Source organism: Erinaceus europaeus, chromosome 1, assembly GCF_950295315.1.
Source record: "Erinaceus europaeus chromosome 1, mEriEur2.1, whole genome shotgun sequence".
Taxonomy (NCBI): Eukaryota; Metazoa; Chordata; class Mammalia; order Eulipotyphla; family Erinaceidae; genus Erinaceus; species Erinaceus europaeus.
This window is the reverse complement of record NC_080162.1, coordinates 101687254-101700368: the sequence shown is the minus strand read 5'-3', so window position 1 is coordinate 101700368 and position 13115 is coordinate 101687254. Positions and strand designations below refer to the sequence as shown.

Here is a 13115-nt window from a genome sequence, read left to right as displayed (position 1 = left end):
TCAAACCTGGGTCACACATAACTGCAAAGCAGTACACTATCCAAATGAGCTATTTCACCAGCCCCATTTTTATTTCTCTCATGTTATATACATGGCATATTTCTTTTCAAAATCCCATATGTGTTGTAATTTCAAAGAGCACACTAAGAATAACATTACTTTCCACAGAGAAGAAAGCTTTGCTTTTAGGTTGCCAGGACAGAGAAATAGGTGGGTAAGGCAGAACTTGTTGAACGGAATCAAGATTGATTTGGGATTTAAGCATGACAGAGTGATTTTGGGACCAAGAAGACTAAAAGATTAAAGGGTCCAGGAAGGCTGGAAAAGGTTATTCAATCTCCCCAGTCAGGCTTATGGAATCAAGTGAGACCTTAGAGTTGGCAGATGTCTGGCACTTGAGTGTTGTGATGCCTTCATTTCTCTTCCACCAATATGAACTTTCTGAGCAATCAGAATAATCACTGTTTTACATAAACTGTTCTCTAATCCCAAATACATCTTACCCAATCTTCATTCTCTACTGGAGCCTTGATTTCTGTTTTGTGAACAAAAGGGAAAAAAACTGAAACAAAAACCATTTGTACTACTATACCTATTCATTAGCACCTTTATTTTGTGCTCCTGTTTGTGGAACATTTTTAAAAGATACACTTAAAATTTTGTTTTTAAAGATTTATGGGTGGGGGGAGGGATGAGAGAACAAAGGAGAACCAGAATGTCACTTGGGCAAATGCAGTGCTGGAGTTTGGACTTGTGGCCTTATGCCTGAGAGGTTACTTCATCCACTGTGGTACCTCCTGGGCTGCCTGTTTGCAGAGCTTTTATATGCCTGTCTCAAGTCAATCTCTGCTTTCTGTACTAGTTCTTCTCTCGGTCACCTGTGAATAGTGCTCCATTATTTCTCTCCCTTGTCCCACATCATTACTTCCTCCTATTTTTTTTTTTAAATCAAAGACGTCTATTGATCCTATTCCCACACCAACTAATACTTTGTCTTAGAGCTCCCTAGATTCAATCACGCCAGCTCATTTCTCCTCATTCATTCTTGACCCCTTTTACTACAGTAGTAGTCACAGAATCAGTTAACTGGCCTAAAATCAGGAACTACAAAATTTCCATCCTCTTACTACTATTCAGGCCAGCATTCTTTACTGCCCCATTGAAACTGCTTAATGAGGATATCCATAACTAGTTGCTAAATCTAGTGGTCTTGAGAAGGAAAGGCAGGGGAGTGGATAAATTGGATCAAAGTGGTGAGGTATATAGTGAAAGGTAGAACTGAAGTTTGAGTGGCAAACCTGGTATATGGCAATGCTGACTTACAGTGATGTATGAGCAGAAATTTAACACACTGTAATGTAATGCTACTTCAAGTGAAAAATATTAAATACAAAAATAAATAAATCTAGGGTCCCATCTTAATATAACACAGTTGATTCAGTTGAACCCTCCTCCTCAACACTGAGTTTACTTTGCTTTCCAGAAACCTTTATTTTCCTCTAAGTTGCTGACTCCTCTTTCTCACTGTCTCAGGGTTTAGTCCATGGTTCTCTTTTCAATCTATACTCATTCCTTCAATACTCTCAAGACTTAAATATGTGCTATATGCTTGTAATTTCAGACTTACATGTCCAACTTTCAACTGTACATCTCCACTTAGAAGTTTCATAGCTTACACTAAATTTCCAAAAAGTAACCCTTTGATCTTTTGCCTCAGCCAATCCAGTATGGACTGATAGCCTTTTATTCTTCATGTTTCTAAGGTCAGAAACCTTGGGTGTCTGCTTAGTCCTTTTTATCACTACTATCACTTTTTTTTTTCCAACAGGATTATTGCTAGGGCTTGGTGCCTGCACTATGGATCTACTATTCCCTGCAGCCATTTTTTTTTTCTATTTTTATTTGACAGGACAGAGAGAAACTGAGAGGGGAGGGGAGATATAAAGGAGGAGAGAAAGACAGACACCTGCAGACCTGCTTTACTGCTCAGGAAGTGTTCCCCTTGCAGGTGGGAATTAGGGACTCAAACCCAGGTCCCTATGCATGGTGATATATGCACTTAACCAGGTACACCACTGCCCAGCCCCTCACTATCACCCTGATGTAAGCCATCACCACCTTTTCTTGTCAAGATTACTTCAATGGTCATCTAATTAGGTCTATTTTCAATTGTAGTATGAATGATGCTTTAAATGTAAGTCAAAATATGTCATTCCTCAAAATGTATACTCAAAACTGCCTGAAATGGGTCTTCTTTCTCTCTGTGTTTAGATTTTATGTATGTATTAACAACAAGATAAAAGGAGAGGAAGAGGGAGGGAAGGATGGAGGAAGGGAAAACACATGCTCCTGGGCATCACTCTGGTATATGGGATGATGAGGACTGAACTCAGGACCTCATGCCTCCAAGCTTGGTGCCCTATTCAATATGCAATTTCCTGGGCACTTCATTTCTCTTAAGAGTAAAATTAAAAATCCTTAAAATAGCTTTCTAAGACCCAAGCTGTGGTCTTTCTAAGACCTGCGGTCCATGCTTTCCTTCATCCCATACACACCTTTCTGAACTCTCCTTCACTTACTGCCATCCTGTCATTATGGCCTCCTGACCAGTTCTCAAAATGCCAGGCCCACTCCTGGCTCAGAGCCTTTGCTTTTACTGCTCCCTTCACCCTGAAATACTCATCCCTCAGAAATCTGATTGGCTAGCTCTTTATCTCCTTAAATATGCTTAAATGTCATTTCCTTAGTGAGATCTACCCTGAACATAGGCTTATTTTAATTTTAACACTTCACTGACTTCCTCATCCCCCTTAACTCAGTTTTTTAATTTCTCTGTCTCTCGAGCCTGTCACCTTCTTTATTGACTACAGTGCTGTCTTGTGTGTCCCAGGTGCTCAGAATAGTACCTTACGGATGTACACTAAGTAAAGCTTTGTAAACTAAATAAAGATATATGGATTAGGAATAGCAAATGGAGTAGAAATTTCAGGGCCTCCAAATGTAGTTCTACAGATGAGTCAAAAATTAGTCTATGTTTCAACTAGAGTGAGAAAAGGAATCCTGAATGTACCAGAATTCTTTATACAATCAAAATGAGTTAAATCAATATAAATAAAATCTATTTTACTTTAGAATAATGATTGTTTCGGTTAGTTGAGTAAAGAAATGCTCATAGTCAGATATTCTAAGAAAATGTGTGTATATCTCAAAATTGTCATATATATATATATATATATATATATATATATATATATATATACACACACACACACACACACATCTGATATCATACATACTCTGGTCAAATGTATAATAAGCATCAATGGTAGAGTTGGGGAGATAACATAATGGTTATGAAGGAAGACTTTCATGACTGAGGTGGCAAAGGTCCCATGTTCAATCCCTAGTACCATTATAAACCAGAGATGAGCAGTGCTCTGGTAAAATAATAATAATAATGATAAAAATTAAATAAAAAATCAGTAGCTGTGAAAAGTCTTCAAAGTCTCTACATGAAATTTACCTTTTTTTTTTCATGTTCATAATGCTTATGCTCAACCTTTGTACTAACTCTTAGATATACCCGAGCACTGGTCTTGAATTCTAACTCTAAATACTTTCATTTTTAGATTGCATATTTTTCACAATCCATAATTAGTGTCAGTTCTAACTCATTCTCCCCTAGATACAACTTACTCTCAGAAACCTAAATAGAAAGCAATTCTTTCCAGTTATCCCTTAGTTCTGTCTCTCAGGATTTAAACTGATTTTTTTATTCAGCTCTTTAAATACTCTGCTGTCTAATACAGTTTTGAAAGCTAAAAACTATATATCTTATATAATTCTTCTTTAACATTATTACTAATAATAGATGACATCTAGACTAAGGCTTATAATTACTCTTTATTTTTTAAAAGAATCATCAGTGTGAACACTGTAATCACCTTCATGAATGAGTGACTAGTCTCTGCCAAAATACTGTTTGAGACACCTAACATCAGTATACTGATGACTTCACCTCTAGTAAAAGCATAAAACACAGTATTTGTCCCTAATGAGAATTTAAGCATAATTTCCATTTCGATCTTTAGTTTTTATTCTAAAACAAGATATGGCTCCAAAAATAAAATCTTATAAGAAATTTGCTATTGAAAAGTTTGATTTAACTTTTCACTACAGTGGTTAGTTATTAAAAAAAAAACATTCTGATCATGACTGGTTATACAATGGCAATTATATATTCATAAGAATATAGCTAGGTTTATTATATATATATATTAAACTTCATCTATATATGTGAAAATTTTTCCCTTAACTTGGCTATTAAAATTATTAACTAGACATGCAATCATAGTTTATGTGAGTTTAGCTCTTCTGCCACTGGATAACCTCATATCTCATTACCCAAGTTGAAGACCCTATAATCGTTCAACTGACCTACAGCAATAGCCTTCTGATTGATTTGCTGTTTCCTGAATCTGCCAAGTACTTTCCTACCTCAAGACCTGTGCTTACTTTAGTTCTTACTTAGAACTCCTGGGTTGGGGGAAATATCTCAAGGTGTTAGAACACAGAGTTAGTATGCCTGAGGTTCTAAGGTCCAACGTTCAATCCCCGGAATTAACCTAAATCAGAACATATCAGTACTCTGGTCTGTTCTGTCTCTCCCTCCTCCATCCTCACTCTCCCTCTCTCTCAATCTCTCACTTTCATTAAAATAACTTTGAAAAACTATACTTCAGGAGGCCAGGCAGTGGTGCACTGGGTTAAGCGCACATTGTAAGAAGCACAAGGACCAGCACAAGGATCTCGGTTCAAGCCCCCAGCAACCCATCTGCAGAGGGGTCGATTCATAAGTGGTGAATCAGGTCTGAAGGTGTCTTCCCCCCATTTTCTACCTCCTCCACCCCTCTCAACTACTTTGTCTTATAAAAAAATTAAATAAAAAAAAAGGGCCACAGGAGCAGTGGCTTTGTAGTGCTAGCACTGTGCCCCAGCGATAACCCCTGTAAGCAAAAAAAAAAAAAAAAAAAAAAAAAAAAAAAAAAAACACTTTACTTCCAAATATCCAGAGAGCTCAGTCTCTTCAGGTTTCTGCCATATCAAAGATATCTTCATTTTCCTATTTACACTTTCTTTATCTTCCTAGAATTTATCACTATCTAACATAGCACATGTTAGATGTATAAATATAGATCGATATCTGTTTATAATATCCTATTTTAATAACTTACAGAAAGATATTCAAACATTAAATCTTATTATTTTTTTCTACTTCTAGAATGTAAATTTTCATGCACAGAGATTTTTATTCTCTTGTTCACTGTGGTACCCCCCTTTGTGCCTAGAATGGCACCTGTGATACAGTAAGTATTTAATAAATATATGTTAAATTATACTTAATTGATAATTGTCCATGACAATGTTACAAAGCAGTAAGAAATTAATATTACAAGGTATTTTGCCATTAATTGCTAGTTGAACAGCATGGGCCAGTAAAATCCCAAAGGAGTCTACATCAGCATCATTTGGAGAGGTTTTTCAAAATATACAAATGCAGGGGGCCAGGAGGTAGTGTAGCGGGTTAAGTGCACATGGCACAAAGTGTAAGGATCATGGTTCAAGCCCCCAGTTCCCCACATGTAGGGGGATCACTTAACAGGCAGTGAAGCAGGTCTGCAGGTGTCTATCTTTCTCTCCCCCTCTCTGTCTTCCTCTACTCTCTCCATTTCTCTCTGTCCCATCCACCATCAACAGGAGCAATGGCAACAATAACAACAACAAGGTCTACAAAATGGAAAAAATAGCCTCCAGTAGCAGTAGATTTGTAGTGCAGGCACCAAGCCCCAGCAATAACCCTGGAGGCAATACATACACATACACATACACATACACATACACATACACATACACATACATACAAGTACAGACATCATCATAAGAACCAGCAAATCTCTCGGTGGAGTTCTGAGCATGTGTATGTTTAAATAGTTTCCTAAGTGATTCACTTTGTCTAATTGTTGTATAGAATATAAAATTTGTCATTTAACCATTTCTAAGTAATTCTATTTTTCACTCCTGTTTCAAATTAGTGGTATACTGAAAAAAATGCTACAAGTCATTGCTTGTCAGGAAAATCCAAATAAAGACAACAATGAGATACCACTTTACTTCTGTGAGTATGTCATACAGCAGAAAAGGTAGCAGCAACAAATTCTGGAGAGGTTGTGGGGACAAAGGAACTCTCCTGCATTGCTGGTGGGAATGTAAACTGGTCTAACCCCTGTGGAGAACAGGCTGGAGAACTCTCAGAAGGCTAGAAGTGGACCTACCCTATGACCCTTTCCTGGGAATCAAACATACCCATCCAAAAAGATTTGTTCATAGCAGCACAATTTGTAATAGCCAAAACCTGGAAGCAACCCAGGTGTCCAACAACAGATGAGTGGTTGAGTAAACTGTGGTATATATACACAATGGAATACTACTCAGCTGATATACTGCACCAAAGTAAAAGACTCTGGGGTGGGTGGGGAGGGAGGAGAGTTCAGGTCCTGGAACATGATGGCAGAGGACCTAGTAGGGGTTATATTGTTATGTGGAAAATTGGGAAATGTTATACATGTACAAACTATTGTATTTTACTGTCAACTGTAAACCATTAATCCCCCAATAAAGAAATTTTTAAAAAAATAAATAAGGGGATCAGGCAGCAGCACAGCAGATTAAGTACACATGGCACCAAAGGAAGAACCTGAGTAAGAATCTCCATTTGAGCACCCAGCTTGCCACCTGCAGGGGGGTCATTTCATAAGCGGTGAAGCAGGTCTGCAGGTGTCTGTCTTCCCCCTCTCTCGATTTCTCTCTGTCCTAAGGACAATGACAGCAATAACAATAATAATGAGCACAACAATAAAAAATTTAAAAAATAAAGAAATAAAATTAGTAGTATAAATTTATTTAAGTCAATTCAACAGGAAACCCGAAAGGGAGCATTAAAAAATTAAAAGATACCATGCTATCTTAAAGAATATGGGTTTTAGCAATGAATACAGATTCACCACTTATTTGCTGTGAGACTAGATGAGTTACTTTAACTCTTAGTTCCACAAAATGAAAACCTTATCTGTTCTTGTTCTTGTGTTCTATCTCCCTGGTTCACATTCACTCCAAACTATTTCAAGACTAATAGAAAGAATATATAACATCTACTTTGATAGACACAACAGACATTTAGACTTATTTTCATTAAAATAGGAATTTATATTGGCAGAAACATGAAAAGTATGTCTAGTCCTGGAATAGATGGCTATAAAAATGTTTCTTCTTTTCTGATGTGACAGGTGAGAAAGAAACTCGTTAGAAGTTCCACAACTATAGATAGAATGATTTTCAAATTTGGATGTGCTTCAGAATCACCTGGAGAAGGGGTTAAACACGATTTCTAGGCTCACTACCAGAGTTTTCAATTCAGGGATAGAGTCTGATGATGTGAAATTCTACGGTTCCAAGGTGATGCTAAAGTTCCTGGTTACTAGAGTACAAAATTTTGGCGATACAAGATGAGTAAGTCCTAGAGATTGATTATACATGATAGTGCCAACAGTTTAAAATCTGTAGCATATTTAGAACTTGCTAATGTACATATACATATATATATATATATAACGTGTTCTAATCACAAAATGCTTTTTAATAAAAGTAGGAAAAAGCTTTTGTAGGTGATGGGTTTATGGAATAATGAGATGTGTTAATGGATTCATTGGTACATACACATATCTTCAAACTCCCCAAACTGTATGTATACAATAAATATGTATAGCTTTTTCTATATCAACCATATATTAATAACTTCATAAATTAAAAAAAACTTAAAATAGTTCACTTTTGAAAAAGACTATACCCAACTTAGGACTTACAGAACATCTTAAACTCAGATAAAAGTTAACTATTACAATTTTCAAAAGACTCAAAAAATTTCATTCACTGATATTCTGATGACAGATAATCTCAACTGTGAAAATCAGTTCAAAGATAATTCTTAGAAATACTACCTTAACATCCAGAAGAATGAAACTGAACCACTATATTTCACCAAATACAAAAGTAAATTCCAAGTGGATCAAGGACTTGGATGTTAGACCAGAAACTATCAGATACTTAGAGGAAAATATTGGCAGAACTCTTTTCTGCATAAATTTTAAAGATATCTTCAAGGTAAAAAATCCAATTACAAAGAAGACTAACACAAACATAAACCTATGGGACTACATCAAATTAAAAAGCTTCTGCACAGATAAAGAAACTACTACCCAAACCAACAGACCCCTCACAGAATGGGAGAAGATCTTTACATGCCATATATCAGACAAGAGGCTAATAACCAGAATATATAAAGAACTTGCAAATCTCAACAACAAGACAACAAATAACCCCATCCAAAAATGGGGGGAGGACACAGGTAGAATATTCACCAGAGAAGAGATCCACAAGGTCAAGAAACACATGAAAAAATGCTCCAAGTCTCTGATTACCAGAGAAATGCAAATAAAGACAACAATGCGATACCACTTCACTTCTGTGAGAATGGCATACATCAGAAAAGGTAGGAGCAGCAAATGCTGGAGAGGTTGTGGGGTCAAAGGAACCCTCCTACACTGCTGGTGGGAATGTAAATTGGTCCAACCTCTGTGGAGAACTCTCAGAAGGCTAGAAATGGACCTACCCTATGATCCTGCAATTCCTCTACTGGGGATATATCCTAAGGAACCCAACACACCTATCCAAAAAGATCTGTGTACATATATGTTATTGGCAGCACAATTTGCAATAGCCAAAGCCTGGAAGCAACCCAGGAGTCCAACAACAGATGAGTGGCTGAGCAAGTTGTGGTATATAAACACAGTGGAATACTACTCAGCTATAAAAAATGACTTCACCATTTTCAGCCAATCTTGCATGGAGCTTGAGAAATTTATGTTAAGTGAAATAAGTCAGAAGCAGAAGGATGAATATGGGATGATCTCACTCTCAGGCAGAAGTTGAAAAACAAGATCAGAAAAGAAAACACAAGTAGAACCTGAACTGGAATTGGCATATTGCACCAAAGTTGGTGGGTGGGGAGAATACAGATCTAAGAAGGATGACAGAGGACCTAGTGGGAGTCATATTGTTATATGGAAAACTGGGAAATGTTGTGCATGTACAAACTATTGTATTTACTGTTGAATGTAAAACATTAATTCCCCAATAAAGAAATTAAAAAAAAAAAAAGAAATACTACCTTAAGGGGGTCGGGCAATGATCATGGACAGGTTAAGTGCACATGGTGTGAAGTGTAAAGACCAGCATAATAATCCGGGTTTGAGCCCCCTGCTCCCCACCTGCAGGGGGGTTGCTTCACAGGTGGTGAAGCAGGTCTGCAGGTGTCTTTCTTTCCCCCTCTCTGTCTTCCCCTCCCCTCTCCATTTCTCCCTGTCCTATCCAACAGCCTACAACATCAATAACAATAATAATAACCATAACCACAACAACAATAAAACAACAATGGCAACAAAAGGGAAAAAAATAATAACCTGCAGGAGCAGTGCATTCATGGTGTAGGCACCAAGCCCTAGTGATAACCCTGGAGGCAAAAAAAAAAAAAAGAAACACTACCTTAAAAATTAAAATTCTAGCTAAAACCAAAATGTAATAATTTATAATAAGAAAGTGTAGCCCAGCATGATGCCAACCAGACTTCACTGGACAGACTACCCCACCAATGTGTCCTGGAGCTCTGCTTCCCCAGAGCCCTGCCCCACTAGGGAAAGAGAGAGACAGGCTAGGAGTATGGATTGACCTGTCAACACCCATGTTCAGTGGGGAAGCAATTACAGAAGCCAGACCTTCCACCTTCTGTATCCCACAATGACCTTGGGTCCATATTCCCAGACAGTTAAATAGGAAAGCTATTAGGGGAGGGGATGGGATATGGAGTTCTGGTGATGGGAATTGTGCGAAGCTATACCCCTCTTATCCTATGGTTTCGTCAATTTTTCCTTTTTATAAATAAAAAAATTAATTATTAAAAAATAAACAAACAAATAAAGGTGACCTTGAACAATTCTAGAAAAACAAAACAAAGCAGGAAGTGTAGCCCATAACTTCTGAAGGATCGGTAACATGAAAGAATACTTACAGGTATGGAGGCATTCTGTCACTGTAGTTGGCTTGATCAGATACCCTTTGCAGATATAGCAAGTGATATAAGGATTAAAATCTTTCACCAAGTGTTTCCTTTGAGTAGCCATTCGTAGTTAGATAGGACTAGCTTTAGTAGTTCAGGCAAAGAAGGGTGTTAAGTGGATAAAAGTCTGATCCCAGGAGCTGGTTTGGAGTTCCCAAGTGGATGTCCTGAGGCATGAGACCTAACAACCAGATTTATCATGCAATCGCTGGTCATCACTCCTATTGATGGTTCTGCCTTCTCATATCTGTTTCCATAACTGTAAAAAGATGAGACAAAAATGTGTCAAATTCCTCCTGGTAGAGTAATACCATGGTACTAGCAGCTAATACTATAGATTCTTAATTGGGCAAACAATATTTCCCTTACTGTAATGGTTTGCTAAATCAGCTAAATAATTTAAAAAACAAATCATCCAATCTTGGGTGACACCAGGATATGATACTCTTGTTCCCATATCTTTGCTTCTTCAACAATGCATTTTAACTATCTGCTTGATGGCTCAATTAGGATACCTGCTAAGTGAAGTTAAGAGATTTAATACTGAAGCCATTATCCTACCAAAATACTGCCTATTTCTAGTTTGTGACACACAGCTAGTCATTAATTAAATTAAGCTGATGCCTTTTTCCTTTCCATCCACAGTCTTCCAACTTGGGTATTACTTTCACAGTTCACTTTATTATAGTCTGTTACCAGGTTTACTTTATCTTGTCACATTTGGGTTCTCTTCTCAAAGAATGTCAGTACTTTCTCTTTAGAAACATTTCCCTCCCTGCAAACTAAAGAAATTTCATTTTGTGGGCTCTATCCAACAAGTCTGTCATCTCCTGTCTAGATCCTCCCAAACCCCTTTTCCCATGCTACCCACACTATAATCTCTCTCTTGTTTTTTAAACATATTTATTCATTAATGACAGGAGAGAGAAGGAGACAGAAACAGAGCATCAGCCTGGCACATATGATGTCAGGGATCAATCTCAGGGCCTTATATTTAAGGGTTCAATGCCACCTCCCAGACTAGCACTCTCCCTGATTTTGAACCCTTCTATCTTGTTACATTTTCTTTTTATTGATACTTTTTATTTGTAATCATGTTCATTCAGTTGTCTTCTCTACCAGGCCACAAAATAGAAAATAGTTACATCTAGCAAATGTATATACCTGGAAAAGATCACTTATCCTCAACCAGTCTCAGTTTTATTTTATAATCTGGATTAAATTTTAAATAAAAAGGATGAGAGACAAGTAGATACATTAAAGTATGAATTTGCAGGGTAGAGGATTTAGGGAATCTAGCTTTACAGCAGAGCACAGGACTTGAACACCTAAGGCCCCAGATCGGATCTGTATAGCATAGGCCAGAGCCTACTGGTGCTCTAATCTCTCATAATCAACCTTTGAATTATGAGTTTAATGAGTATCAACAATGAATCAATTAATGAACATAAATCATTGGGATTTGATTCCAAGCAGTATATGCCAGAGCCTAAGAGTGTGCTAGTCTTTCATAATCAATCTTAAAAGTCTGACTCTAATGTATACTAGCAATGTATCAATTAATGAATATAAATCAAAATGGGATGCAGAATTGGACGATATGATAGATTCAAAAACTGAAAAAAAATAAAAGGAGGTGTATTGCACCAAAGTAAGACTCTAGGGGGTAGTCTAGTGGTAGCACAGCAGGTTAAGCGCACATGGCGCAAAGTGCAAGGACCAGTGTAAGGATCCCAGTTCGAGCCCCTGGCTCCCTACCTGCAGGGGAGTCGCTTCATAGGCAGTGAAGCAGGTCTGCAGGTGTCTATCTTTCTCTCCCCCTCTCTGTCTTTCCCTCCTCTCTCCATTTCTCTCTGTCCTATCCAACAATAATGACATCAGTAATAACTACATCAATAAAACAACAAGGGCAACAAAAGGGAATAAATAAATATTTTAAAAAATTTTTAAAAAAGACTCTAGGGTAGGTGGGGGAGAAGATACAGGTCCTGGAAAAGGATGACAGAGGAACTGGTGGGGGTTGTATTGTTATGTGGAAAACTGAGAAATGTTATGCATGTACAAACTATTATATTTACTGTCAAATGTAAAACATTTGGTAAAATTAAAAATTATTAAAAATAAAGATAAAAATTATTTAAAAATTAAGTGATCCATAAAGAAAAACAGGCATTCTATCCCCAAATATAGGTTATCATTCAATTCATTTGTGTCTACAAGTTCTTTCATGAATGTCTCACATAAATATCTGAACTGTAGAAAGAAAATAATGATAAGTCTTGTAGAGTGGTGAGAATGAAGTGAGATAATGCATATAAAGTTAGCACAGAGTAAAAGTTGAATCTATTACCTTTTAAGCATAGGAGCATTTAACAGTTATACATAAGGTTACAAGTTTTAAAGGTCTCATAGAAAACATATGAAAGATTTTATTTCCTGGGTTAATTCTATGAATTAAATTTAAATATTTATTATCAGTTATTAAAAAAACAGGAGCGTGGCCTCTATTTTAGCTGATAACTTACAGGGGAGATTAAAGACATATTGTAACACTATTGAGAATATGCACAGAACAGGTTCTGAGTGTCATCCTGTGGGAAATTATTCGGCGGGTGTAACAAACAGCACCAGTAACAGGGTTGGAGTTCAGGTTCTTAGCCCTGTAGTACCCTAAGCCAATCACTTAGTGTCCAGGCTTGGATCTTAGCTTCCTCCTCTATATACAGGGGTTAAAGGCCCTGCCTTTCCCACAGGTCTGCTTTCAAACTCTAAAGCAGCAGAAAGTCTTCTGCAAGAGGAAATGCAATGTTCCAGTCTGGGGTGGTGTTGAGCTCACAAACCAGAATCTTGTCAGCAATACAGTTAAAGGAAGCCAGTCTTTGCCGCG

At 37.2% G+C, this 13115-nt stretch overlaps 1 protein-coding gene across 4 annotated transcripts in view; it reads right to left on the bottom strand.

Annotated features, from left to right (window-relative positions):
- The window catches only part of PCGF5 (polycomb group ring finger 5), a 189244-nt gene that overhangs the window by 92866 nt on the left and 83263 nt on the right, over positions 1 to 13115 (bottom strand). For all 4 annotated transcript variants that reach the window (XM_060191897.1, XM_060191895.1, XM_060191901.1 and 1 more), the window contains exon 2: positions 10181 to 10487. In XM_060191897.1, the coding sequence (XP_060047880.1) occupies positions 10181 to 10292 (112 nt within the window). In that variant the 5' untranslated portion in view covers positions 10293 to 10487. The remainder of the gene's footprint in view (positions 1 to 10180; positions 10488 to 13115) is intronic.